The sequence below is a fragment of the Pelmatolapia mariae genome, linkage group LG3_W, assembly GCF_036321145.2.
Source record: "Pelmatolapia mariae isolate MD_Pm_ZW linkage group LG3_W, Pm_UMD_F_2, whole genome shotgun sequence".
In the NCBI taxonomy this organism is placed as follows: Eukaryota; Metazoa; Chordata; class Actinopteri; order Cichliformes; family Cichlidae; genus Pelmatolapia; species Pelmatolapia mariae.
In genome coordinates this window covers 94,606,450-94,632,410 of record NC_086229.1, presented here as the reverse complement: position 1 = coordinate 94,632,410, position 25,961 = coordinate 94,606,450, and the positions used below count along the sequence as shown (strand labels likewise).

The 25,961-nt window shown below is 43.7% G+C and overlaps 1 protein-coding gene across 3 annotated transcripts in view; it reads left to right on the top strand.

Annotated features, from left to right (window-relative positions):
* Positions 1-25,961, top strand: part of lrch4 (leucine-rich repeats and calponin homology (CH) domain containing 4) — a 32,347-nt gene that overhangs the window by 6,085 nt on the left and 301 nt on the right. The window contains exons 2-18 of one of the 3 annotated variants that reach the window (XM_063470416.1): positions 11,997-12,141; positions 13,037-13,166; positions 13,372-13,477; positions 13,752-13,998; positions 14,857-14,953; positions 15,095-15,188; positions 15,264-15,355; positions 15,448-15,500; positions 18,662-18,817; positions 18,999-19,067; positions 19,206-19,269; positions 19,354-19,417; positions 19,738-19,839; positions 19,916-20,013; positions 20,176-20,313; positions 20,740-20,817; positions 21,014-25,960. In XM_063470416.1, coding sequence (XP_063326486.1) covers positions 12,083-12,141; positions 13,037-13,166; positions 13,372-13,477; positions 13,752-13,998; positions 14,857-14,953; positions 15,095-15,188; positions 15,264-15,355; positions 15,448-15,500; positions 18,662-18,817; positions 18,999-19,067; positions 19,206-19,269; positions 19,354-19,417; positions 19,738-19,839; positions 19,916-20,013; positions 20,176-20,313; positions 20,740-20,817; positions 21,014-21,241 — 1,875 coding nt within the window. In that variant the 5' untranslated portion in view covers positions 11,997-12,082 and the 3' untranslated portion in view covers positions 21,242-25,960. Of the gene's footprint in view, positions 1-11,996; positions 12,142-13,036; positions 13,167-13,371; positions 13,478-13,751; positions 13,999-14,856; positions 14,954-15,094; positions 15,189-15,263; positions 15,356-15,447; positions 15,501-18,661; positions 18,818-18,998; positions 19,068-19,205; positions 19,270-19,353; positions 19,418-19,737; positions 19,840-19,915; positions 20,014-20,175; positions 20,314-20,739; positions 20,818-21,013; position 25,961 lie in introns of those variants that run through there. The other 2 variants (XM_063470413.1, XM_063470415.1) reach the window with 2 other exon arrangements.

Below are 25,961 nucleotides of genomic sequence, written 5' to 3'. Positions count from 1 at the left end.
CTATGTTATTGTAGGGTCCTTTTCTTACACTAATAAGTGACTTGAGGCGACTGTTGTTGTGATTTGGTGCCAGTTTAAATAGAGCTGAACTGAACCGAACGTTCTATTTGGAACTTGGAGAAGTTGCACTGTATGTGAGTGTAGAGTTTCCTCCTGCTGATGTGTTTTTCTTTCCTTGTTAAAGCTGTTTGTTGTTGTTTAACCACATTGTTTTAAATGCATTAAATTCCAACAGGTCCGGCGTTCCAGGCTACTTTATTATTCAGGAAGTCGTAGCCTGCTAACTGCTACAAACTGGATGTAAATTCCAACAATAAGTTACCATTTTTCCAGTTAAAAGTTTAATGTTAACCTGTTTCATTAAAAAAAAATATGAAGTAATCCACCATCTTCATTTTTGAAGCTAATTTAATGTTTGTCAAATTCCCAAATAGTCCAGTACAGGAGAAAAAATAACACGTTCTGTCTTACGGGGCCATGATAACACACATGACCTAGAGACCACATGATCCATAAACCCAGGTCACATAGTCCTGTGTTTGTCCCCGAAACACAATCTACCACTATTGGTGTGTAAATAATCTAATTGTGTGGAGAGGACCGCCTCCTCTATAATGAAAGTTGATGCCGGGCCTCTCTTATGTAACAGCAGATTCACTGTGGAAGTGGGTAGAAGACGGGGCCTCGAGGGGATGAAGTAAATACTGTATGTGCACATATACCCATTTATTATTATTATTATTATTATTATTATTGTTATTATTGTTATAGCATAAGTCAAAGTTTTTACAATTTGATAGATGAAATATGTGCTTCTTAATAATGTGGCTGTAGGTTGTTAGTGTCTTTAATCAAGAGGTAGGTTCAGGCGAGTTTAAATGAAAGGAAAGTAGTTTAACAGATTTATACAAACTGTAGTTTAGGTCAGTTATGGAGCCTCCCTGTCCTCAAACTGTGGAACTGCATTTAAGAAATAAGTGCTCAGAGTTTCTAGAACACGTTTGGTGCCAGTACAAACCGTAATGTCACTGGGTTTGGTTGGTTGGTAGCAGTTAGTAGACTTACAATAGTTTCTGTTAGCTAACCAGTGACAAAGCTGATAACTCAGTGGAAAACAAACTAAAACTAAAGAAGTCTTTAAACAATGTTATTTATATGTTTTTACCTCCAACCACCATGGAACATTGATTTAGTTAGATTTAGTTTTTCATGCCCATCATGCATTGTGTCGTATTATTTGTTTGTCAGTGTGCTGAGCAGCATGTTCTGCCTTTTGCATGGACACCCTGAGCTTTGCATATGAAGCTAAAGCAAAACCTGCAGTCTGTGTGGCTTTAACAGAAAGAAGGTGTTACAGGATAAAAGATAATGAATAAAATAATAAGGGCTTCAAATAATGAGGCAACATTGTTTATCAGTCTTTCACATGAGTCAGACAGAGCTGCTCGTTATTCTGCTGGTAGGAAACACGCTGCTGGTTAAGATCGGGTCATATCCAAACATCTTTCTGCACGTCTCCATCACTTACAGAAAGATTTAGATTCCCACCTAATGAAAGAGTACAGTTTCTGTCTACTCTCACACACACTGTACCGAATGCCTTTAGCTTCTGTCTGTAGTGCTGCTCATCGGCTTGCTATCACTGACACTGTAACAGGAATCCACACAGCCACATCCTGTCTTACAGCAGACACGGAGTTGTGTTGTCACTGGCAACATTGCGAAACAAACAGCATCAGAACAGACGTTGTGGTCTGATGCTGTCTTATGAAAAAGAGCCAGGGTGAGGGGAAGAGGTAGCTGGTTGCTACATGGCGCTAAATCGAATGTATAATAAAGCTTGATGTCACTGTAGTCGCTGACAGCAGCAGGAATGCTTTTGTTCAGTGCATATTTAATGCTGTAAAGTAGTCGAACGACGTCATTTCCAAGAGGCGTGGTTGGTCGAACTCTAGTAAAGTAACTTTAGTCTATAACTGTCAGTCAGTATTACAAGTTCTGACACACATGAACACACGAATACAAATGTAAGGTTGTCTCATATGTCGAGTACTTGTTGCTAAGTTGTTGCATGTTATTACAAAACGTGACGCACACGTTTGCCTACAGCCCTCTCCTTGTGACTCATTTATTTGTGTCTTCTCAGTTCTTTTGTTGTCTCCTGGCAGTGGTGCCTGCCCGCTAACTCAGGCTCATGTTGTTAACGTGAACACACCTCAGCACAGGCAGGAAACGTGATATGGGACAATCGGTAATGGAGCCAGTTTTTCATAAGATCTGCTAAACATCAAACCCCCTTCATGCAATGACAGTTTCAAATCTGGATTCATCACTCTGAGCCGTGTTGTTACTGATTTTCAGTGCAGTGTTTGTGTAATTGGATCCACCTCAGTGTTTATCTCATTTCCCTTGCTTAGAGATGGCTTCTTGACAACACATCTTCCAGTGAGAGTTTGTGATGAAGCGTCTGCAAACAGTAAAGGATCAGATTTCATTTTAAATGTCGTTTTTAGCCCCGTCACGTCTTTGAGTTATCCAATTCCCTCTAATTGTTTTAAGCACAGCATGCTAAAGGTGCCAACATTTTGGCTAATCGCTTTCTGGGAATCACCTCATTGGTGCAGAAATACTATTTTTATGATGTCAAACTGTAATGTTTTTGTCTACGTTTCATAAATTCAACTAAAGAAATATTATTTTATTTTGTTTTTCAAAGCTGCATGTGTTGTTTATATGATATCAGCCACCACAGTTAAAGTGAACAGCAATGAAATGCTATTTATATAATATGTCATTCACAATGTGGTCTTCACCTGGTCAGTTTCATGCAGAGCATCATTCACATCATAGAAACGACTAAAGCCGGTAAATAAATGTACAGCAGGGGTGGACACCGTAGCCAGTGGCTTATATAATGATATTTACATAATTGACAGTACTGATATTTCTAACAATAAAAACAAAAATGACTCAGCTCATTTTTTCCAATCAGCTGCTGACAAACCAGCAAACTGAAGGTGAAATAAGAGGCCAGACATCGTTCAGAAACAATGGGAGGAAAAAAAGGTGTTTAAACTGAGTTTAAATAATACACATCGTGGCTCGCCAAGTACTCGCCCAAGTACTCGTGGGAGACACTGCTGTATTTTGTAGTAGTGGTGACTTTCTCATGAAACATAGATGAGGTTTGTGCAGATGAAGTGAACTATCAGTCCAGGTTATGTCCATCTGTCCATCTTACCTGGATAAATATTCAGACTTTGAAGGCTGTGATGTTTCAGTGTGTCAGCTGTGATCCAATGAAGCTCATAACACAAACGTGTGCTGAGCAGCTCCTCGGTGAGGCCCGCTGTTATGCAATACAGGGTGGAACATAAGAGGGCCGATGACTTCATTTGACTTTTTTTCTTTTTTAAACAATGAGTTTAAACCTGTTTGATGTCTCGAGCTGGTGTCCTGTGTTATCATGCTGTAGGTGAAGCCCTCTGCCTTCCAACGAGTTCTGTCTGATCAATCTGTGAGAGGTGACGTAAGTGTCCAGGATAAAACCTCCTGCAGAGCCTGTAATTAGATGCAGAGCTTTGCTCTGACAGGAAAATCCTCCTCTTTCTACTGATCTGTTTAAAACCTTCAGCCCCTTTTAAGCCTCATGATCTGCTTTCATTGTTCCAGTAAATACACCTTCCCTACTTTTAAACTTTGGAGAACTTGCCCAGCTCCAGCTGAAGGTAAGGCAGCATAATAACAGGTATTTATTATTAATAATGAATATCCTTATTCTGACCAGTCAGGTACAGAGGGTGAATTAAGTATTTAAAAGTGAACATGCTGGCATTGTGACCAAATGTCAGTAGTAAGCCATGCAGTCCACACATGCAAAGAAATGAAACTATAGATGCTGACTTGTGTGTAATAATGAAAATGACAGTGAAACAGGAAAGTATTGGACAAAAATGTATTTAATACTTTGTACAGAAGCCTATTGATGAGGACACGTCCTGTATAGAGACACTAGTCACATGACTTTGGCCCATTCTTCCACATAAACAGTCTTCAGATCCTGATGACCTGCTCCATAAGCCCCTACTTTGAACTCTGACCTTTAGCTCTTTCCACAGATGTTCGATTAGAGTCAGGCCAATTCAGAGTCTCCTTGGCCGTGTGTTTGGGATCATTGTCTTCATTTCATCTTCGTCATCCTGGTAGAAGGATCATTCATCCATTCATCCTTCCTTCAGTTACATGAAGCGTGCCCAGAGCGTGATGGTCCTTCCTCCAGGCGTGTTTCACCGTCTCATCTGACCAGTTATTCACAGGCTCGTCTGAATGTTTGTCACCAAACTTTGAACACGCCTCAACATGCTTTCTTCTTTAGCACTGGAGCGTGTGGTGAGGGTGAGTGTAGGCCATGGCTCTCTGTCTGACATCTCGTGGCGAGCACCTGCTCGCGGTCTTTGTGCTTTTGGAGCCGTCAGTATGTTTTCCAACAACAGGTTTGTGAAGGTCTTGAGAGAGCTCTTTGGTTTTAACCCTGATCAGATGTTTTTTGTGGGGCACCTCGGTAATGACACACCTTTTTATGGCCCATTAGTTGGGACTCAGTACAGATGAATATCAGCTGGCTGAGTGGGAGGACTGGTTTCTAGTTACTGGTAGATTTCAGCTGGTCTCATGACTTTCCATGTGGTTTTGCACCTCTCTTTCTTCATGCGTTCAATCCTGTTCCCTTTGTCATTTCTTATTATTACACATAATTTATGGACATCTATGGTTAGATTTCTTTGGGTCAGGAGCACCTTTAGAAATATATTTACTGGGAAACTTGGTGACGTGTACCTGCTGTACGTGATGGACGTGTTGATATGCCAGCTCACTGTCTGCTTTATCATTTGTGGCGGTAAACAAACTCCATCCATTGCTGATACGGTTGAGAACAAAACGCATCAATGAACCTGATGGATGCACAAATGCTGTGAAATGTCACGTTCCAATTAGCTTCACCATGATGTCTTTAGTTAATGGCATTGACAGTGAGACGCTAACAGTGTTTATATATATTTAGGTCCCTTATAGCAGACGTGGAGCTTCAGAGCTGCCGTCTTACTGCTAACAGGGTTCATTACCCTGTGTTTTACTGTGCCCTCTGGCCACAGCACAATCATTGATCCACAGCAGCTGTTGACGGCTCTCTGCTCACTGTCAGAGTGTCTGCATATGGACCAGGGCTCAAACTGGTTAGGCCTGGCCCAGTCAGCAGTGATGAGCAGTGCACCTGTGGCTTTCACTGGAAAATACCCACAGAGTGTGACGGTGGCACCGGGCAAGTGAGAGCTTGCTATAACCTGCATACTGTTTTTCATGTTATGTGCTTTTCCTTGTTTATATTTTTGATCCAGTTTCTCCGAGCTAATAATCGCTCACCCTGTTCTTAAGCCTGTTGAAAAATCTCCACACCCACTGTGGTAATTTAACGGGAGTCGATCCAGGTCAGCAGATATCCTGAAGTGGCCAATAATCCTGTGAGACAGGGTAACACTGAACGACCTGTAATATGAAGGTAGAGGGTTACTCGTCACTCCTACAGAAATGAATATATTCAGGTCTATATTTGTACACATGCATTACTTACCCTTGATATTAAAGATGCAGAAAGTAGCTCTGATGATGTGTTAGCTTAACAGCGATCCAACATTTTTTCCTGCTTGGTTAGATTTGAACCTTTTCCAGAGTGTGCAGCAGCATGTGCAATGCTTAGCAATGAAAGTCGATGTTTGAAAGTAATTACTTCTCATTGGGTGAACACATACAGATCTAGCTGGTCTGAATTTTCTTTGATTCAAATAGAAGAAGGAATCATTTAATAACCATAAACATGATATATATTTATATTAACAAAGCATTTTTATATCTAAGTAATCGAACAATGACGGGTAAAGTGAGTCAGGGAAAAGAAAATGTGTTTGTAGCATCCAAAATGGCAACGCAACATTCAAACCTAACAAAGCTAGCAGCAGTCGTCCATCAGACCAGCGGACCAACAAACCGTGATGAAAACCAAACTTTGTAGCTCCTCCATCCACCGCTGTTTGTTTCACACAGACACATCTGCTGTAAGCCTCCACAGGGGGTTTTCAGATATGCAGATGAACTGTTAACAGGCTACGTCCACACCAGCCCGGATAGATTTGAAAACGGTGTTTTCGTCTGAAAACGCTCCGCGTCCACACTAGTGTTTTCAGTCGTTTTCACAGAGTTGTGCGTCCACATTGAAACGGCTGAAAATACTTACGCTCCAGTCCTGCACATGCGCGAAATGTAAGATGATTCGACCTGCTTCATTTCTGTCTGCTGCTTATTTACTTTCCGGCTCTTTGAAACGTTGCGGCAAAATGTTGAGGAAAAGTTTTTTTAAATGGACTAACAATGTGGTGGAGTTGTTGCTGCGAGTAACACAAAAGTACAAAGTTGCAAAAGCGAATTTGAAGAAAAGCTCTCTGCAGCATGTACAGACTGATGTTATTCTTTAATACGGCCGTCAAACAAAACAACTGCTGTGTAATGCCCTCCACTATCTTTGTTTAATTGGTCACATGACTGCATCACATGACTAAAATGTGTCATCATTTTAGAAAGTCTGCGTTTTCGAGTGTCCACACTGCGACGGGGCAGCTCCGTTTTGAAATGTGTGCGTTTTCAAGAGCGTTTTCAAAACGCTGCGTTTTTCCTTGGGGCAAACGCCGTCTCAGTGTGGACGCGAGGCCAAAATGGAGAGAAAACGCATTAGTGTGGACGTAGCCTTAGCTTGGTGCCATCTTTAAATGATACAGCTTGCTGAAGGCTGACGGCAGCCGTCATAGTTTATATCAGGGGTAGGCAACCTTTCTGATGGTGAGTGCATCTAAAATTTCCTCAGAAGTCAGTGTGCCATATGATTGCATTAGCAATAAATTTAATAACGCTCTATATGAACAGTTACACACTATATAGAACCACTTTATAGAATTATATTTGTTTGCAGATGTTGGCAGCTATCAGTGAATAGTTATCAGCTACTTTGAAACAAAAAAAGACTTTTTATCCATAACAACAAATGAACTGTACAACAGAAAATACAAATGCTATTTATGGTCTCCTCACAACAATGATAAGAAAAATAAACTGGGCCAATATGGCATGTCTGTTAATACAGAGACACACATGTTAATGTGATCTCTGGTCTCCCACTCAGAGACACAGGTCTCCGAGTGTCCAGCATTCAGACCTGAGGACTCTCTTCATGTGAGAGAAAATCTGCTCACACAGATATGTAGAGCCAAATACTGTCAATAAGGCCTCTGCAATGTTCTGAAGACAGACCTGTCAGGTAGTGATGTCCAGCAGGTGAAAATGCAGCTGCATGAACACGCACAGCTGTGGATTCCAGCTGCTTCGATGTTGCATTAACTGGCATTAACTCAGCCAGTTAATGCGAGACAAATCCAGCTGCTCATTAAAGATTTCTGGTTTGATCAGAAAATAAAACATTGGTCCATACACCTGAAAGTCCCGAAAATGCATTGTGTCTCGAGTCTACGGATGTATCCGTGTATTTCCGTGGTGCTGATGCTGTGATGAGCGGACAGCTCCTGAAGCTTTTGAAGTGTCGGAATGTGGAAAGCTAACAACGTCCCTCTTACCAGTAGGCTAAGTTATTTTTAGCCAATTACAAGTTGAATCTGGTAGTTGGGTTTGTTAGCTAAGATACCGTCATTAAGAACAACTAATGTGTCTATGCGAGCTAATTTGTGATGTGCACCGCTGGCGCGGCCATTTATTTTTTTGATGCACCCTCTCAGATTAACTCACTGCGTGTCGTGCCCAGGGCTGGACTGGGACAAAAAAACGGCCCGGGCATTTTGACTAAAGACTGGCCCCCCAGATATTAAAGCCATAAATCCTTTGAATGAAAACAAACGCTGTTGTGACAGTGATGTACAGTCTTGTTGGTATATGTATGATTTCTATACATTTTACATCAGATAAAAACTTTGGTTGTAAGATTCAGATAATTATTTAATAACAGCCAGACATTTTAAATGAGAATAAGAAAGTATTTCTTTGTGCCCCCCTCTCCCTGTTAATGCCCTACCTGCCCCCCTGGCTAAACTTTGCTAGACCCGCCCCTGCACAGTTACCAGCTGTGAGCTACTTAGAAAAGGATCCTGGTGTTATTTGTCTCTCAGAAACAGTTCATAACTTCAACTCATTCATGTCACCTAAAAGGTAAACCTGTTTCTCCATCACCTGTTCAGCTCTGATGATTCAGTAAGGACATCTCCTGGTTTCATCTTCATGTTTCCCTCTCACCACATATCCAAACCGACATCATGACCAGCAGCTTTACAGCTGTGGCTCCAGCAAACATCAGCTGATACTTGAAATTAATATTAAATAAATTCTAACAACAGCTGATCAAGCTTAAACGTGCTGCTGTTGTTTAGGGCGACATCCGCTGGTTTCCTCTTTCTGGCGCAAAGTGGGCGATAAACAAACAAGAGAGAAAAGCCGATCAGCTGATCATTGATCAGTTTAATGATTGAAGTAGTAAACAGGAGAGAATGAGAGAAGAAGATGCAGCTGTGCAGCGTAACGACAGAATAAATCCAGCTTTCTTTTCATTCTAGCTGAAGTACGGGACAAACTGTGTTCCTTCTCAGCTCAATACGAAACGCGTAATAATTTCTCTGAATGCAGGACAATTCTGTTTGTACGGGACGGTTGGCAGCTACTAACTAACCTTATGAATAAAATAAAGTTCACTATCAGTAACATCATAGCACCCACCCAGCTGTATAGAAACTCCGTCATGCTAGCTAGCAGGCAGTACGAGTTATTGTAACTGACTGTAAAAAGTCAGCACAACGAAAATAAACTCCACCTAAACTTGGTTTATATCTGACCCAGATAGACTGCAGGTCATAACTTCTTACCTGAAGTTCAGTTCACCTGACACTCGGACCGGCGGCTGCCTCGGGTCTCTCCTCCTGCCTCCCCTCTCCCTCATCCACCTGCTGGCCTCCACCACGTGTTAATTTTACTGAATCTGTGGAAGCTCCGCCATAGCCACCACCAAGCAACTGAGTTATTTTTACACACCGGCCAGCATCTGGCCAATCCACCACCTTTCATTGTCTATACCGTTACAAAAAAAAAACCCCAAAAAAAACCATCGGGCCACCGAGCAAATGCCCGATGGCCAGTCCAGCTATGGTCGTGCGTGCCATCAGTTAACCTTTCGCGTGCCAACGGTGGCACGCGTGCCTAGGGTTGCCGACCCCTGGTTTATATGAAAGCAAACAGGGGTGAGTCTAAAGGGGGGCCCGGGGTGTACTAGACCACATTTATTTCAAGGCTTTCATAACATTTTTAAAGTGAAATAATATGAAATTGTAAACTTTTTCACAGGCCCATAAAAAAGTAAATGGGCCAGTAAAACTGAGCCCATGAGGGTGTTGGGTGGATATGAACATGTGCACCTTCATAACGTCTCGTTGCCTCCTGTTAATGTCAGAAACAACACAGAGCATTTTTTAAGCCTTAGTGTAGATTGCATATTTATCTTATTTACTCTGTATTTGACTGTACTTGAAATTATAGATTTTTTTTCCAAGTAAATATTTTCTTTAGATCATAATGACATTTAAATGTGGCACGTAAATACAAGTGTCGTAGTTAAACATTAAAACATTGCAGTGAGCACTTCATTTTGTCTTTTTCTTTTGTATAATCACTCGATTAACTAATAGAATAATCGATATATTATTGCAGCCCTACACACTATGTGGACAAAGTTCTCACTCTTTGTCGTATATTTGAGTTTCTGTTCTGCTTCTTCAACACGTTTTACTTTTTTCAGTTCTTAATATTTTGTCTTTCGGGTTGTGTGCAGTTGAACTGCTTTGAGTCCCAGAGTGGGAGCGAGGAGAAATAGAGAATAAAATAAATGTAAACAAAAAGAACATTGAGGTTTTTTAACCGTATATTAGATTTTATAGAGTATTGTGGATTTGTTCTCTTCGCCTCTGCTGTAGACACTGAAGGAAGTAAGAAGCTGCACCGCGTGTCCTGACCAGGAAATCCAATCACATTTCAGCTCAGCTGAATGTGATTGGATTCCCCAGAGAGGACAGAGAAAACAGCAGTGTTTGAAGAGAGCTGGTCTGAGTCAGCTTTGACTAAAGGTTTCAGTTCTTATCATGGTGACGTGCTGGGCCTCCTCCTGCTCCTCACTGTGGAGCGTTTCTGCTTAATGCCAGGCTGAAACACGGCAGGACACTTTCTCTTTTCCCATTTTTGCACTTTTCATATGATTCTAATGTTAAATCAGTCTGACTCTGCTAACAAGGTCAGCAGTCGTTTGGACAGAAAGGGTAGCAGAGTTTGGGCTGGTGACGTTTTCTTGGGTAAGGTTAGGGAATAACTGGGGATGTGCGCGGCTAGTCGACTAATCATCGGTGTTGTCACTACCTGGTACCAGACTTATTAGTCATTTAATCTAATTGTTAACATTTTAATGTATAAATCGTAAACTGAAAGAGATTTTACAAAAACTCCACACCCACACAGTGACAGTGTCCTGTTCTCTCCAGCCGTGGGTCATCTGTGTCTCTGAAGCTGTACTGGACACGTGTTGTTCTCTGAGTCGGTGTTAGTAGGAGAGATCTTTGATTTAGGCTTCAGCAGGAAATATTTGTAGACCTACAACCTGCTTGTGCTGGTGTGTTTGGTGTTAATTACTGTACCGTGTGCTTGTGTCCCAGTTAATTATCTATTTGTTTTTTATGTGTTTCTGCCCGTGATAGAAAAAATTACATGCGGTAACCTTTTCCCTCCTTAGTCTCTACTCTTTCTTGAGGTCAGACATATTTGTGCCTCCACTTCTTTTTATGTTCCCTCATGTCCTTTCAGATGATGTCAGCAACCTCCCTCTGGGAATTTGCTGACATTTGTGAGTCTTTATATTGGTGATTATTATAGTCTCACTCATAAATGAGGAAACTTACATCTATAAATTAGCCATAAATGCCCAGGCGGATCTAATGGTATTGAACGGCCCAATGATAATAGTTGGGACCTGCATTGCCCCAATGTTAAGTTACATTTTTAGCCCTTGGCCGTGAAAGGCTGATGGGATATCGTCGTCATTATGCCAGGCAGGAAGGTGGGCGACTGGAATACCCGAGGTTTTGAATGCAACAACTCAAGAACGAAGCAAAGTAGGAGTTTTACACGGATCCCATTGGTGTATCTCTTAAAAAACTTTGATGAGTTTGATGAATCTCAGTGACCTTGACCTCAAAATCAGGGGTCAGAGGTGCAATAACTCAAGGTAACAATGCAATGTAGGATTTTGAAATCAATGCAGGGGCGTGCACATCAGGATATACCTCGGGTCACTGTGTCGGGTTTCAGGGGTGTGTGCGATTACACAGCTACAGCACAGATGTCCTGTTGAAGCATGAACACGTCACCCTCTGACTTGATACTCAACCTTGTTTGAGATTATTAGTGGATACACTCGTGGTATCGATTGCTAAGTGCTAGGTGACTTCTTTCAGGGTTATTGCATTCATGAGATTATCAGGAAACTTGACCTCTGACCTTTAAGTTTACCAACACATACAAAATATAAACAAATAAAAACAATTTGTAAAGTAATTAAAACAAAAAAATGTATCAAGTTGATCCTTTAACTGCATTTGTTCATTTAAAGGTCTAATTTGAGCTGAGACGGGACTGCTGCCCCATCCTGTCTTCATGGTGGCTGACAGTGTCGTACATACAGTAATGTGAAAAGCAGGAGGCGGTGGTGGTTAACTTTATGCTGCAGGTTTTACAATGTGGATGGTGTCAGATAGAAGCTGCTGTATGTGGCATAAAACAAAGATCTCATTCATAAAAACATAAAGAAAACCAGATTGTGCCACTTGGTCCGTTTTAACATTGATGTTTTCCAGATCTGTCGAAGAACCGCCTGTGCGAGCTGCCAGAGGAGCTGTGTCAGTTCATCTCCCTGGAGACACTGAGCCTGTACCACAATGGGATGCGGTCCCTGTCCTCCAGCCTCAGCAACCTGCAGGCTCTCACCTACCTCAACCTCAGGTAACTCCTACACACTGCAACACATGACTCTGATTACTGCACTGCATTGTTTAGCAGTAGCATTGTATTCTGTTGTAGTAAGTAATGTTGTGACAAATGTAGACCTCAAACAGTTCTTAGAACCGTGGTAATGGAAGAGCAGAGGTGACGCGCTTCTGTCGTAACGTCAGATTGAGGCTCCTACTTCAAAAACAATGAGAAACACTGTTACTGTGACTGTTCTGCAGCAACATTTGAACCATTCTGGCAAAATGGAAACAGGTTTAGCTTTGGTCCTGCAGGGGTCAGAACTATTTTAGGTGTCCTGTTGGGCCATGTTCAGTCCAATAAAAATGCTGTTTTTGTTCATATAAAATGATACAGTTTAAAAACAAACTTACTGAGTAGTCAGTTTATGCTAATACCAGCAGTGGAGCAGTCATAGTTTGGTATCAGTGACACAAATAGTGATCATTCCATCTGTACACTGTTCATCCAGTCTATATAAAATAATCATGGGCTGATCACTAATCCAACTGTTGATAATAATCAGAGAGCACACGAATGCTCTCAGTAGGCTGGTAGAAGCAGGTGCTGGTTAGTGCAAAGGCAGCAGTCGGTAACCAGGTTCACCTCTGAGGTTCACCTCTGTGTCTTAGTGTTTGTTAATGTGGGCCTGGACAGTGTGTCCTGTCGTTTCAACCACAGTACCTCAGTTACACTCCTAGTTGGTCAACACTTTAATTTTGCTGTTGCTAGGAGACAAGGCGAACCCTCCAGGTTGTTGTTAATTCGAGCAGGAAAAGTGCAGCTCACAGCAAACACACTGTGTAATGTAGTAAAGCATCTAACTGTGTTTGTGTGTAGTCCCAGGTCACACCTCCTAAACTGCATCACTCTCTCTGTGACTCCACAGTCGTAATCTCCTGTCCAGTTTACAGCCTTCGGTGTTTCAGCTCCCCCTCCTTCGAGTGCTCATCATCAGTAACAACAAGCTGTCTTCACTGCCCGCCTCCATATACTCCCTCACACAACTCAGACAGCTGGTACGACACACACTCACACTGTCATTTCTCCTTGAAATGTTCTGTTTGTACTGTGGAGGGTACAGTGGTACCCCTCACAGCATCCTTTTCACCTTCCTGTCATTCATGGTCAGACGTCCAGTCTTGCAGTTTAATCACTCAGTCACATTTCTGTGTTGCAGTGGGCGTCTTTCCTCTTGGTTTATTATATTTCTTTCTCTCTCAGGATGTAAGCTGTAATGAACTTCAGCGTCTGCCAGCAGAGCTCGGGCAGTTGGAGTGTTTGAGAGACTTGAACCTAAGAAGGAATCGGCTCACCACGTTGCCTGAAGGTACAAATAAACTTAGAGCCCTTTGCCACTCATGCTTACTTGAAAATCCACAGGAGGAATAGAGAGAGCTGAACAGGCCAATCAGAGAGGAAATGTATATAATATAATATAGAAGTGAATTCTTATTGGATCGACGTCCAGTGGTGAAGTCAGTCAAGCTGTGGGGCTTGAAAGGATTTGAAGTTTCAACTGTATGAAGTCAGTGTGGATTTTAATGTTTACGCATCTCCAAGCCCGGAGCGACTGACTCTTACCCTCTCTGTTCCCCACACAGAAATATCCGAGCTGCCCCTCGTTAGGCTCGATGTCTCCTGCAACCGAGTTTCCCATCTGCCTTTGTGCTACCGTCACCTCAGGCATCTGCAAAGCATCTCACTGGATAGCAATCCACTGCAGATGCCACCAGCGCAGATCTGCTCCAAGGGCAAATACCACATCTTCAAGTACCTCAACATGGAGGCCTGTAAGAGGAGCCAAGAAGAGCTGGAGAAACACCTGAGACCCACTGGATTTAACAGCTGGTAAGAAGAAAGGTCTAAGAGATAGTCAAGACTTATTTAACTGGTTGGGTTAAGTTGCTGTGTGCAATTTCCTGCGGTAACAGTCAGATCCTAAGAACACGTGTGACGATATATATTTCTATGTAGAGATGCTACACCAGCATGTTTGGATTGTCTGGATATTATAATCCTGTAAATTTACCTCTGTGAGTAACACATACTTTGGAAGAAGCTGGCAAGTTGATTTGCTCAGCGATACAACAAAATAAAATGATACGACCAAGACAAAAACGGTGGGATTTGGTAAATATAATAATAATCGCAAATTCACTGTGTAACTTTATTAGCAGCGTCCTCCTGAAATGCGCCAACAACATTTAGCGTAACATCCTCCTCTCTGCCTCTTAACACTTTGAACCCCAACACCAATACTTTCTGGTCGCTATGGTAACGCATAAATATTTCTTTCAAAATAAGACACGCAACTGCAACACGGGAAAAGACCCAGGGAAACCGAGTTAACAATAAAAACCCTGAAAATCTTAAATTTCACATCCGAACCTCAACTCTCGCGGCCCCCTACCGGTCCGTGGCCCGGGGGTTGGGGACTGCTCAGTATCCATTTACACTCAAATGAAAATAGTAACATTGTAATTCAGTGCATTCCATTTAGCCGCCCAGTAACATTGTAGCACTTGAACCAAGGACAGAGATAAGAGAAGTAACTCTGCTGTGGAAAATCCACTCTAACACTGCACCAGAGGCTAAAAACATGAGTCACTGCCCTTTAGAGCGACTCTCTCTTTTACAGTTTGCCCCGACTAACAAAGTGTTTGCTCTTCGTTATTTTAATGGGTGCTTATGGTGTTTTCCCTGCAGTCTGTCAGACCAGGAACTGTTTCCAGGTCAGTTAGGAGGGCTCGACTCTGGCTTCAACAGCGTTGACAGCGGCAGCAAAAGATGGTCTGGGAACGAGGTAACGTTACAGGATACACACTGTCACATGTGACTGCATTATATATTCTTCTATTAATATCTATGATAGTGGATATAAAAATGCATTGTGTAATATTAGATAAACAGATCAGTGATTCACTGACATGTGCTGTGTGTTCAGTCTGCTGATGACTTCTCAGAGCGCTCCCTCCGCATGGCTGAGGTCAACAGAGACCAAAGTAACCTGGAGGAGGAAGAAGAGGAATCTAACAGAGGTGAGGAAAGAGACACGTGCTGTGAATCATTGTTTGTGTTGTGAGACGTATTGAACGTTATCGTACTCTTCACAGTGAATGGAAATGCTGAGCAGGTCGACTTCATTGACAGCAGTGTGACAGAGGAAGAGGACGACATCAGGACCAATACATCCACGCCTCCTTCGGTACCAGTTATCCTCACAGCGATCAGCAGCTGTCACGCAGTGTCGTGTCCTGTGTATGTGTTGATTATGTTGACCGCGTATTGATTTTTCAGGATCAGAAGGACAGATCGTCACCGTTGCAATCCCAGGAGTCAACAACATCCAGGTCAGTGGTGTGAAGCACAGTCAGAGCTTTACATGGCTGCATCACCTGCAGTAGGTTCAAACCTCAGAGCTGAGGGTCTGCTCTGTAACACCACAAACAGAAATCTAAATTCAAGCTCAAAATGAAAAGAGGGATATTGATTATATGCACAAGTTTAAAATCTCGCCTCCCAAAGTGTAGCTGCAATACTTGCTTTGTGCAGCACAAAAGTTCTACAGGTTAAATGTGTTGCAGGTTCACACAACATGAATCCACTTTATACTGTATATAACACAGGAACCAAGAGTGATACATGTTATTAGAAGAAACTTTAGGCCTTTAGTATGATTGAGCAATGCTGATGGGGGTGCATAACTTTATATTCTGCACACAGTACACTAAACAAAACAAGACTTGTAAATATATTAAGACTGTTTGCATTTAGTTAGCTAAATGCTAAAGCTATTGGTAGATAGATGTCGGTGGTGGAAAGTGGTATTAAGGTCTCTGTGCAGTGGCTGATGTCTGTGGTGTAGAGAGTGAAGAGGCCCCCTGTGGCTCCCTGTGTTGCTGATCACCTGGTCAGACACGCAGTGCTGAAGACGCACATATTGTAGTCTTCCTGTCAGGTAATCAACAATCCAGGACGAGCGAGGCATCCACCTGCATCGCTGTCAGATTATTACCCAGCAGGTCTGTCTGATGCTGCTGAATGCACCGGGAAACTGAAACAACATGACGCTCACTGTCCTCTCCGGCTGGTCCAGGGCGTAGACACGATTGAGTAGGTAGATGCTGGTGTCCTCAGCTCTGGTGTCAGTCTAATGTCAGCCCACATCTGGACCCACTTCAGTTCCATTTACCAGCTCCGCCGGCTGGTAAATGAAAGACTCCACAAGCTTGGGGGGCATCGAGGACATGGGGGGACTTGTCTGAGTGGAGTCCTCTCATTTGTCTCTGAACCTCGTCATGAGTGAAAGTGACAGGTGGGGAGGGGTTCAGGCCTTTGACTGCTGTCATGTGGAGAGCCGGCCTACTGACAGGTAAGTCAGTAGGCGAGCGAGCATTCACTGCAGCGTCGACTCTGTTGAAGAACACATTCAGCTCGTTGGCTCTGTCCTCTCCGCCCCCAGCATCTGGTCTTCATGCCACTCCACACCTCTCTCATGCTGTTCTGCTGGAGTTTCCACTCCAGCTTCCTGTAATTGTCCTTACCCTCTCTGATCTCGTCCTTCAATAATGTCTGAGCCTCCTCTCTATTGCCCGCTCTGAAGGCCATCTTCTTGTCATTGAGATGAACTTTGGTGTCAGCTTGTTATCTGGGTAACAATGGAGGGACAGTAGAGTCAGTGCAGGAGGTTATGCGTTCAGTGATATGCTGGGTAAGCCCATTGATGTCCTCACCGTGGGTCTCAGAGCGTGCTTGTCACCTCGAAACAGCCCTCTGACCACCTCCTGTGGTCACACGCTGCATCTTCACAGTAGGCACACAGAGCTGAAAGGAGGAGAAACTGTATGCCTCCCTGACATTAGCATGCAGTAGGTCCGCCTTGGTGGGACAGACCACATCCTGTGTGAAGGGTGGAAGTGTCATGTCCAAAGTGACGTGGTTGAAGTCACCCGAGACAGCAGTGACGACACCAGGGTGCTGATTCTGTAACCACGCTGTGGCCGAGTGGATAGTGTCACGTGCACTGTGGGTTAGTAGAGGAAGGAACATCCACAGCCACTAAGGTCACGTGGGTAAATTCACTTGCAAATAACTCGAGTCCAACAGCGCACAGTTCAATGTCCAGGCACCCAGTGGGCTCTGTGATGGAGACGTGAGCAGGGTTACACCAGCTGCCTCTCTCCTTTCTGATGATCTGAGGGAATGTCTGACTTTGTGTGACGATTGTCGTGGACCTTTGCTCGCACTGCTGTAGTGATAAAGCTTTTTGTATTTTATGCTGGTGGGTGAGGCAAACTGGAGCCATAGTGCCATGTGTGACTTTTTAAAATCAAATACCTGACGTTGACGGGGGTTTTTGCCGTTTTCTGATCTTGGACTTTTCCTACAGATTTCACTGGATCAACATGTTTGTGAAGTTCAATCCAAAGACCTCTGCAAAGCTTTTGAGTTTTGGTTGAAGGGTCTGTCTGTGGTGGTATGTCCAATTCCAGTCATTCACCACAGGACCAGTCCATCCCAAGTTTGAGATGCTTGATGAAAGTCCGGGTCTGCAGGTATCAGACCCTTTCATGTCTGTCACTTGTGCTCAGGGGGAACCTGCTCTTATCTGTGAAAAGGACGGAGCACCACTCCTGGACCTGTCAGGCACCAGGGCAGGCAGTGAGCACAGGGCCCAAGTCTGATTGTTGGTCAGAGACGGTCACACTCGTGGCTTGCTGAAGGTCATTTTGTAGCTCCTTGCTCAAAGGAGCAGATCCTGGTAATGCTGTTGGGTTAAGCACCTTCTCTAGCAATGTCAATCTAGAGTTAACGGTCTCCTTCATGCTTCTGACACTGTGCTGGGAGGCAGCAAACCTTGTGTCAGTGGCACGTATTGATGTGCCGTCCTAGAGGAGTCGGACTACCTGTGCAGCCTCTGTGTGATCCAGGTGTCACCCTGTCAGCAGTAACACTGACCCAAACTCAGCGGCTTTCACCTGTAAAACCATTTTATTTATTTTGGACTTTGTCTCACTGTTGCTTCTGTAGAGCACCTGTTAGTTTAATTAATACCAGTGCAGCTGAAACTGCACTGGTATTAACCTCTGCTCCTTAAATGATCAGATCAGTATCTCACATGTTGAACCGACTTGATGGCGTTCTCTGATTAAAATGATATTTGGAACAGCGTATGTGTTTTCTTTTGTTTAGTTGTGCACGTTTAGCCCTCCGTATTTCCCCGACTTCCTTTGGATAAAGTAAAAGGTTCAAACGTCTGTGAATCGTACGTAAACATCAGTAATGGGAAACATTTGGATATGAAAGTTTGTGTTGTTGAAGAGGAATCAGAGTTTAAATGTTGGAAGCTTCTTCTCAGAGAGTCCTAGTTTAGTTTGTATGTCAGCAGCTTTTCTAACATACAAGCTGCCAGTGACTGCAGTAATAAGAAGTCCTGGAAGTTAGCTCACGAGCTTGGAAACAATCGGATAAAAAAATCTGATCGTATCCATTTTGTGTTTGTCACTCCCAGATCGAGCCTCCACATCGAGCTGGGCTCTTCATCTTCAGCCTCCTCGTCTCCTCTGTCCCCCTCCAGCCCCTCCCTAGAGGAGCGAAGGAGACCTGGTACCTTGTTCATCTGGCAGGAGAGAGAACGGCTTCAGCAGCAGCAAAAGGAGAAAGCAAGGTTGATACTGACCCTCAGTAATGACGGAGATGTTCTGCTTTTAGCGTCTTCACATTTCTTTTATTTTGAAGATGATGACTCGGCGTTTCTGCTTACCTTACGTGTCCCTCGAGTCAACGCTGTAAACGTGCTCTCATATCTAATTATACGCTGTTGCCTGTCTTAACCTGTTATTTTGTAGTTCGCTGAAGTTCTCCACCAAAACAGGAAGTCATGTGGCCACTGCGCAGCAGATGGGAAGTAGTTCATGGTAAGGATGGCGTGCAGATAAACACACGTGAGGCCTGCCATAGAGACAAACGCCTGTTTAAAAATCTATGTTAAAGTGGTAACAAAGGAAGGGCTGAAGTTCTGCTGCTGATACAAAGTGGTGTGTGTCTCTCTCTAGTGGTGCATCACCAGAAAACAGCAAAGCAGAGAATGGCACATCTGGCCTGCGACACAGATGTGCAGTGAGTACTGTCCTTGTCTTCAGTTCACTGAGGTAAACGGGTTTGTGTGTCTGCTGCTTTAAATCACACTTGTTTCTCCCTCAGAGTGCTGACCAAATGAGCACAGGCTCTCCTTCAGTCTCTCTGCAGCGATCGAGCAGCAAGACAGGTAACACAGGAGAGAGAGAGTGTGGGTGTGTGTGTGTGTGGGTGTGGGTGGAATGTTTCACAATTACACGCTCTCGCCTTTAAATCCCAGTGTGCAACATTTGCTGTAATACATGAAAGTGTATTCCTCAGAAGCGCACATTTCAGTGAAGCAATCAAGGCTTCCACATACAAGTGGTTACAGTCCTGCTTTGATGAAGAGGAGCTATGTTGTAATTATGAAATATGTTCAGTTCACTTTTTATGTGTGTGTGTAATTTTGTGTTGTGATGTGAGTGAGAGTGCGTCTTTAACACTTTGCATTGTTGACGTTTGCATCAGATGTCCCGTCCTCCCCCAAGACGTCCCCTCCTCCTGGTCAGGCCCAGAAACCCAGCAGCTTCCTGTTTCGGACGTCCTCTCACAGCAGCGTCAAACCCACAGGTACCCAAAGAACACGCCGCAGCGTCACTCTACGATCCACACACCTTTACACCTTTATTTACCTGTCTGCTTTCAGGCGCCATCTTTTCTCTTGGGGAGTCTGGCAGAAGCGAGTCTCGCACGACGCTGCGCTTGCCTAAAGAGGAAAGATCGGACATCACTCAGCTACGCAAGGTAAGCCCCACAGACCAACACTTCCTCGTGATCTGAACGGGAAACTGGACGCTTGGTGTCACAGTCAGGCTCCTGATAGGATGAACTAATAAGAGTCGTGTTAGCGTCATGGCACCTGAGTGGGGTCTACTTTAAAACATGACGCTCTGTGTCCTTGATCAGACTCTAGAGTCCCGGCTGAAGATCACTCTACCAGAGGATCTGGGTGAAGCTCTGGCCAATGGCACCATCCTCTGCCAGCTGGTGAATCACATCCGCCCACGCTCCGTGTCCATCATCCACATTCCTTCTCCAGCAGTGGTGAGTCTGGAAGCCTTGAAACGGAAATATGACGCTGATGTTAGCAGTAGAGTGGATAGCTGACTCACCTGGTCACTGTCCACTCACCTGTCGGTCATGTGACCTTTCTTTTTAAAACAAGTAGTTTGTGAGAGCTGTAGCGCGCGTCTGTGCCAGGTTTGGAAAATAAAATCTGCTCGCTATGATAAAAAACACAAAGTGCTCATGCAGGCAGAAAGATTCATGTCACAACTAATACTGTTGTTACATATCTGTAGCTTCTTCCTACTTCTTAGATTTCACATTAAAAGCTTCCAGAAGCTTTTAATGTGAAACAGCAAAGAGAGTGTAAAAGTACAGCAGCAGCTTCCTGCTGTGATGGAGAATAACTCACGTGTGTGTGTGTGTGTGCGTGTGCGTGTGTGTGTGTGTGTGTTTTGTTTGCAGCCCAAACTGAGCCTGGCAAAGTGTCGACTCAACGTGGAAAACTTCGTGGCCGCCTGTCGCCGGCTGGGAGTCCCCGAGGTAACGTGTGAATGTGCTGACGCTGTGTCCTGGTGTAGTCTGCCGTGATGACGGCGCTTTGAATCAAGTCTAAATCTGCTTTTTGCTGTTCTGCTCTTTGTCCTGTCGTCTCTGATGTCCTAGCTTTAACAATATAACTACTCATATTGTCTTTCTGTGCGTTTGCGTGCGTGTGTGTGTGTCCTCTCCTGTCCAGACTGAAGTGTGTGTGTGCTCTGATGTGCTTCTGTGTAAGCTGCCCAATGTGCTGCGCTGTGTGACAGCCCTGCTGGCCGTGGAGGGGGGGGAGAAGGACCGGTCCCGCCTCCACTCCTCGCCCGAGGCTTCGTCGTCCTCCACCTCGCTGCTGTCCGCAGACTTCTTGCTCTTCTACTGTGCAGCCATGGCGCTGCTCTACGTCCTCTACTGCTACCTGCTCCCTTAAAGCAACGACATGTGACACGGAGTACGTTCGCCATAGCAACAGGCTGTTAGCATAGAAAACAAACACACAGAAGAGTCACAGCAGTGTTTGTGCTCATGTTGTAAGACCTGTAAGTGTGCAGAAGCGCTCCGTGATGATTGTCTGTCTGCTGTGTCACAGCTTCCTGCACCATCACCAACCATCTCCTGGAAGTTCATTTAAACCTGGGTCGCACCATTAGTGACAAATGAAAGGTAACTGCTATTTGTCCTGATGACACTGGGTATACTGGTGAAAGTCTGAGGGAAACAGAGCCCAGCTGTTCTGTGTATTTGAAATCTCAGGTTAACCAAGTGGCTTATTAGACATGCAGGAGGATGTTCCAGCTCACAGAGAGAAGCTGTGACCATCAACAAAGTCTCACTGTGTGTATTTGTGTTGTTGGGCTCGACGCTTTGCATGATTCACAGTTCCTGATGTTTCCTACGTTGGCCCGTGTTGCAGGCCTCTCCCCTCCAGATAATCCTCGCTCTTAGCCAGTCTGTCTGATTAGCTGTACCTGACAGGTGGGCGGGGCCTCTGTGTCTGACACACCCATCTAAGGGATCTCTGCTTTCGCTGACCTCGTGAGGAGCTCATAGAGAGCGTCTGCGCCTCATTATTTAATACAAGAATACACAAAATAAAGGATAATGTTTCCGTTTTAAGAGTTCACGTTGTGATGTTTCCTGATGTGAGCGAGTGAAACATGCCTGCGCTTCAGCAGGGGGCGCCGTTACTGCCTCAGACCTGAGCTTCAAACCCCTCCAGGACGCTCTCTGTGTCAGCTCCATTACTGTCAATGGTCTGTTTGACCAATCAGGGTTAACCCTGACTCTAACCTTCTGTCTGTATAAATGTAAACAGGTCATTAAATTATTGCTTTATTTATTTTGTTCTATGTTTGGTTGTCTCGGTGGAACAAGTCCAACATCTTAGCCGGTAGTTTAAAAACTTTGTGAGATTAGTGTGTGCACTTTAAGTCACTCTAACAGGTCAATTAGATGTATCCAGGTAAAATAACCCTGTTACAAAGTTTCCTTTGGAGATTCACGGATGTGATTGGCTCAGCGTGGAAACCTTTGCTGTTTCAGGGCCAGTGTGCACAACCAACATGACAGACACTCGTTACTGCAGCTGTTTAACCCACGCAGGACGAGAGATTTGGGAGAGTCAGGCTACTGTGAGAGCATTCAGTGTTTGAGCAAATATTCAAACATCTGAAACTCGGAGTGTAAGCGATAGTATTTCACTGGGAGAAATAGGAAATGAAAACGGTTTCCTTTGAGCGTCATACACGTCGTCACTTCAACTTCCTTAAAAAAGTTGATGTGCTTCCTTTCATGTGAGGAGCCCTGATTAAAATGTAACAACTCTGGGCTTTCTTTATGTTAAAGTCCAGCTGTCCCATTGCTGACTTTATTATTTCTATAACTTTCTGTTTGGCTTTGCAGCAGTTTCCTTGCTGAGTGAGTGAGTGTGTACATCACCTCAGACCTTCTCGTCTTCCACTTTAAGGAACTCTATGAGGAGCCGGTTTAGCCCGTCAGCGTGGTGTAAACTTCCTGTGATGTCACTCTGCTGAGACACAGTTTGTTTATTCACGATGAGTTTAGCACTGCTGTTAGACGTAACAGCAACTAACTGAATCAGCCCGCTAACTAAAATGTGACGACATTCATGTAAAAACCATTGATTTAAAGATAATGGCTGTTTTTTAAAAACTATTCATTTCCATCACTGTTGTTGTTGTGGGACTAAACCTAGACGCTGCAGTCTGGCTTTTGACTTCAGGGCCACTTTACCTAAAGGCTGCTTCAGTCTATCAGCTGTATTTTGTGGGCCAGCTGATTCGATCAGTTTATATAAATAGCACCAAATATGAAGCGACAGTAGTTGCCTCGAGACTTTAAGCTGATGAGATGAGTGAGCAGCGCCTTCCTGTTACACGTGTCTTTTGTTTCATGTGAACTTTGGTTATCCCAGACTTACATGGGTCCACTTGTAATTCTTTATGTAAATAGATTATGGGCTCATTTACATGTAACACACTGCGTTCATCATTATCTCGATTATTTAATGTGAAGCACTCGGTACCTGAATCAGAAGCTATTGTAAATTTAGTTCTGTAACAAACGTCTAAACAAACAGGAAGTCTGCACATTTGTGTGTGAGCACTTATTACTGTGCTGCTTGGCAGAACGGCTGTTTCCCCTTAAATGTGCCACATTTGTGAGGAAATAACAGGAAAAACTTGCCAGACCTTCTCTGCTGATGCCAAACAGCTTATTCTGCTTATTGGATTGGATGATTGAAACAAGACTTATCGGCCTGTGGAAGAACCGTACGCAGGTACAGCAGCCTGGCACCTGGGTTCATGCCGGTCACACACTGCTGCTGGACGACCTCTGACCAGCGTGTGTCACAAGTCAGCCGGTGTGATTGTGTTGGTTAGTCTGGGACAAACAGGCTGATCCTAGAAGTGTTCGATGGGACTGAGGTCCCATCGTTATGTCACCTCCACACTGACCCGTTCAGGCTCCAGTCAGCACCTGACTGTCAGCACCACATGGTCAGCGTAAGCGTGTCAGAACAGGCTGCTTGGTGCTGACAGAGAAGCTGTGGCAGGTTTTCATGGTGAAGGACGCGCTGTGTAAGGACAGACGCCTCGTTACAACAAACAAACAGCGTTTCCTTACTTTCTGTTTAAGGTTTATTTAACAATTCTCACTTTCTGGAGTTCCTGTTTCAACAAGTTCTTCTGAAGGAAATTTTATTGTATTTATTGTTTTATGGTGTTTAAATTTCTATTTTTTTTAGCGGTTACAGACCAATGACCGAGCAAAATAAAGGACACAAGTGTTGCTTTATTTCAGTTTAGACATGATATATGAAGTAGGTGCAAATGATAGTTGTAGAAGCTGAGCTCCGTTTGCTCTGCTCCGCCCCCTCAGTGTGAGTACAGTGGCATTGATTGGCTCTGGTGTGAGGACACTGTTTTATATTGATTTAGATTTTTGTCCATTGTAAAACCAAAATAACTGCTTCTTCTATCTGACAGTTTTATGAACTCTGCTGTTGTTTCAGCTCAGATGTATATTTTTGTAGGTCAAACTGGACGAACACTAACTGATAAAATACACAATGATGCAGACATATTCTTGAATGTTAGTCCAAATGCATTTGTATCGTATATTTCTACACCTTTTACTAACGAGGATGATTTTTGACTCTATCTGTTGTAATTAAATGATTTCAAATGAACTTGTTGGTGCTTGTCTGCTGTGTTTGCTTTGCTGCTGTTGTGTCTTCCTGCAGCTTCAGTGTCTCATTGTCTGAAGCTTACATGCGTCCACCTCGCCTCCTGAAATTGTCTCATCTGTCCTCATTTTCGACCCGTCACGTGTGAGTTGTGACCAACCATCAAACTAATATGAAAACTGCTAATGAGTCTGAAACCTCTCGGTTCAGTTTTTTCTGTTAGAAAAACAAAAACCTTTCAGAGTTTCTGTAATACAGTGACAGCAGCATCTGTATTTCAAACCCATTTAAACACCTGCATTAGTCCTGAGGCAGCTCGTGCTCACGCAGGTTGGAGGTGAGGAGATTTATACTGACGTTCATTTAAACTGTTCCCTTTTTTCCTTTTGTGAGGCTCATCGTTGGGCTTTAAATGTGGAGTCAGAGGTAAACCATTGGCTCTGTATCGGTTCCAAGTTTCTCCAATGAGACAGGAGCTCGGATGGAAACACACCGTGATGTTCGGTCACTGCAACGTGTTAAAAGCTGACTGCTGGTGATTAAGCCGACTGGACTTGGCTTCTACAACATGGAGAATAACTTTTAAGTGTGTCCATGTTTTTCTCATTAATATATTTAATGTTGGTAACAAGCCAAGTATTCAACACATACAAAGTAAAAGTGGAAAGAAGTACAGACCACACTTGCTAAAATGTGTTTAATATTTAGTAGACGACAGTAGTGACAGCTTGAACGAGCCTCCTGCACTGAGGAACATTGCTCAGGTGTGATCTTGGCCCTCTGTGGTTCCAGAGCGTCTCTCTGAACTTGGATATCAGTGTTTTCTATCGATTGGATTCGAGTTGGGTGATTGGCTGGGATCTATTTTCTTTCCTTGGCCGTGCATTTGGGATCACTGTCTTGCTGAAACGTCCACGTCTGCCATCGTCGTCTCCCACATGCTGAGCAACAGCCCTACACCTCCAAACTTCACTGATATTTCGCTGCTTTTAGGGTGACGTGCAGTGACATCCAAAGATTTACATTTTGCTCTCTGACCACGCTGAATGATAACAGTTCACTGATTTGTCTGAATGTTACTTTGAGCAGACTACAATCTCACACACACACACACACACCAGGTAAGTACACACAGTCAAAATGCATCATCTTCAGTAAAGAATACGTCAGTAAAAGTCATGCTCTGATATTCAGGGAAACATTTGCACTGTGATGTAACTGCATCCTCTCATTAAGTGACGGGACTCTGGATTGTCGCCCTCCTTAGTTTTGTCTCATTAGCAAAGTTTTTCAAATCTGATCAAACCACACTTAGAAATATGCACCATTATCAAAGTTATAAAGCTGGACATATCCTGTTACTTTTATATTAATAAGTGACTGCTTACTGATGAATGTGTAGAAGTGTATGTTTCTTACTTGGATCTACTTCCTGCTCTTT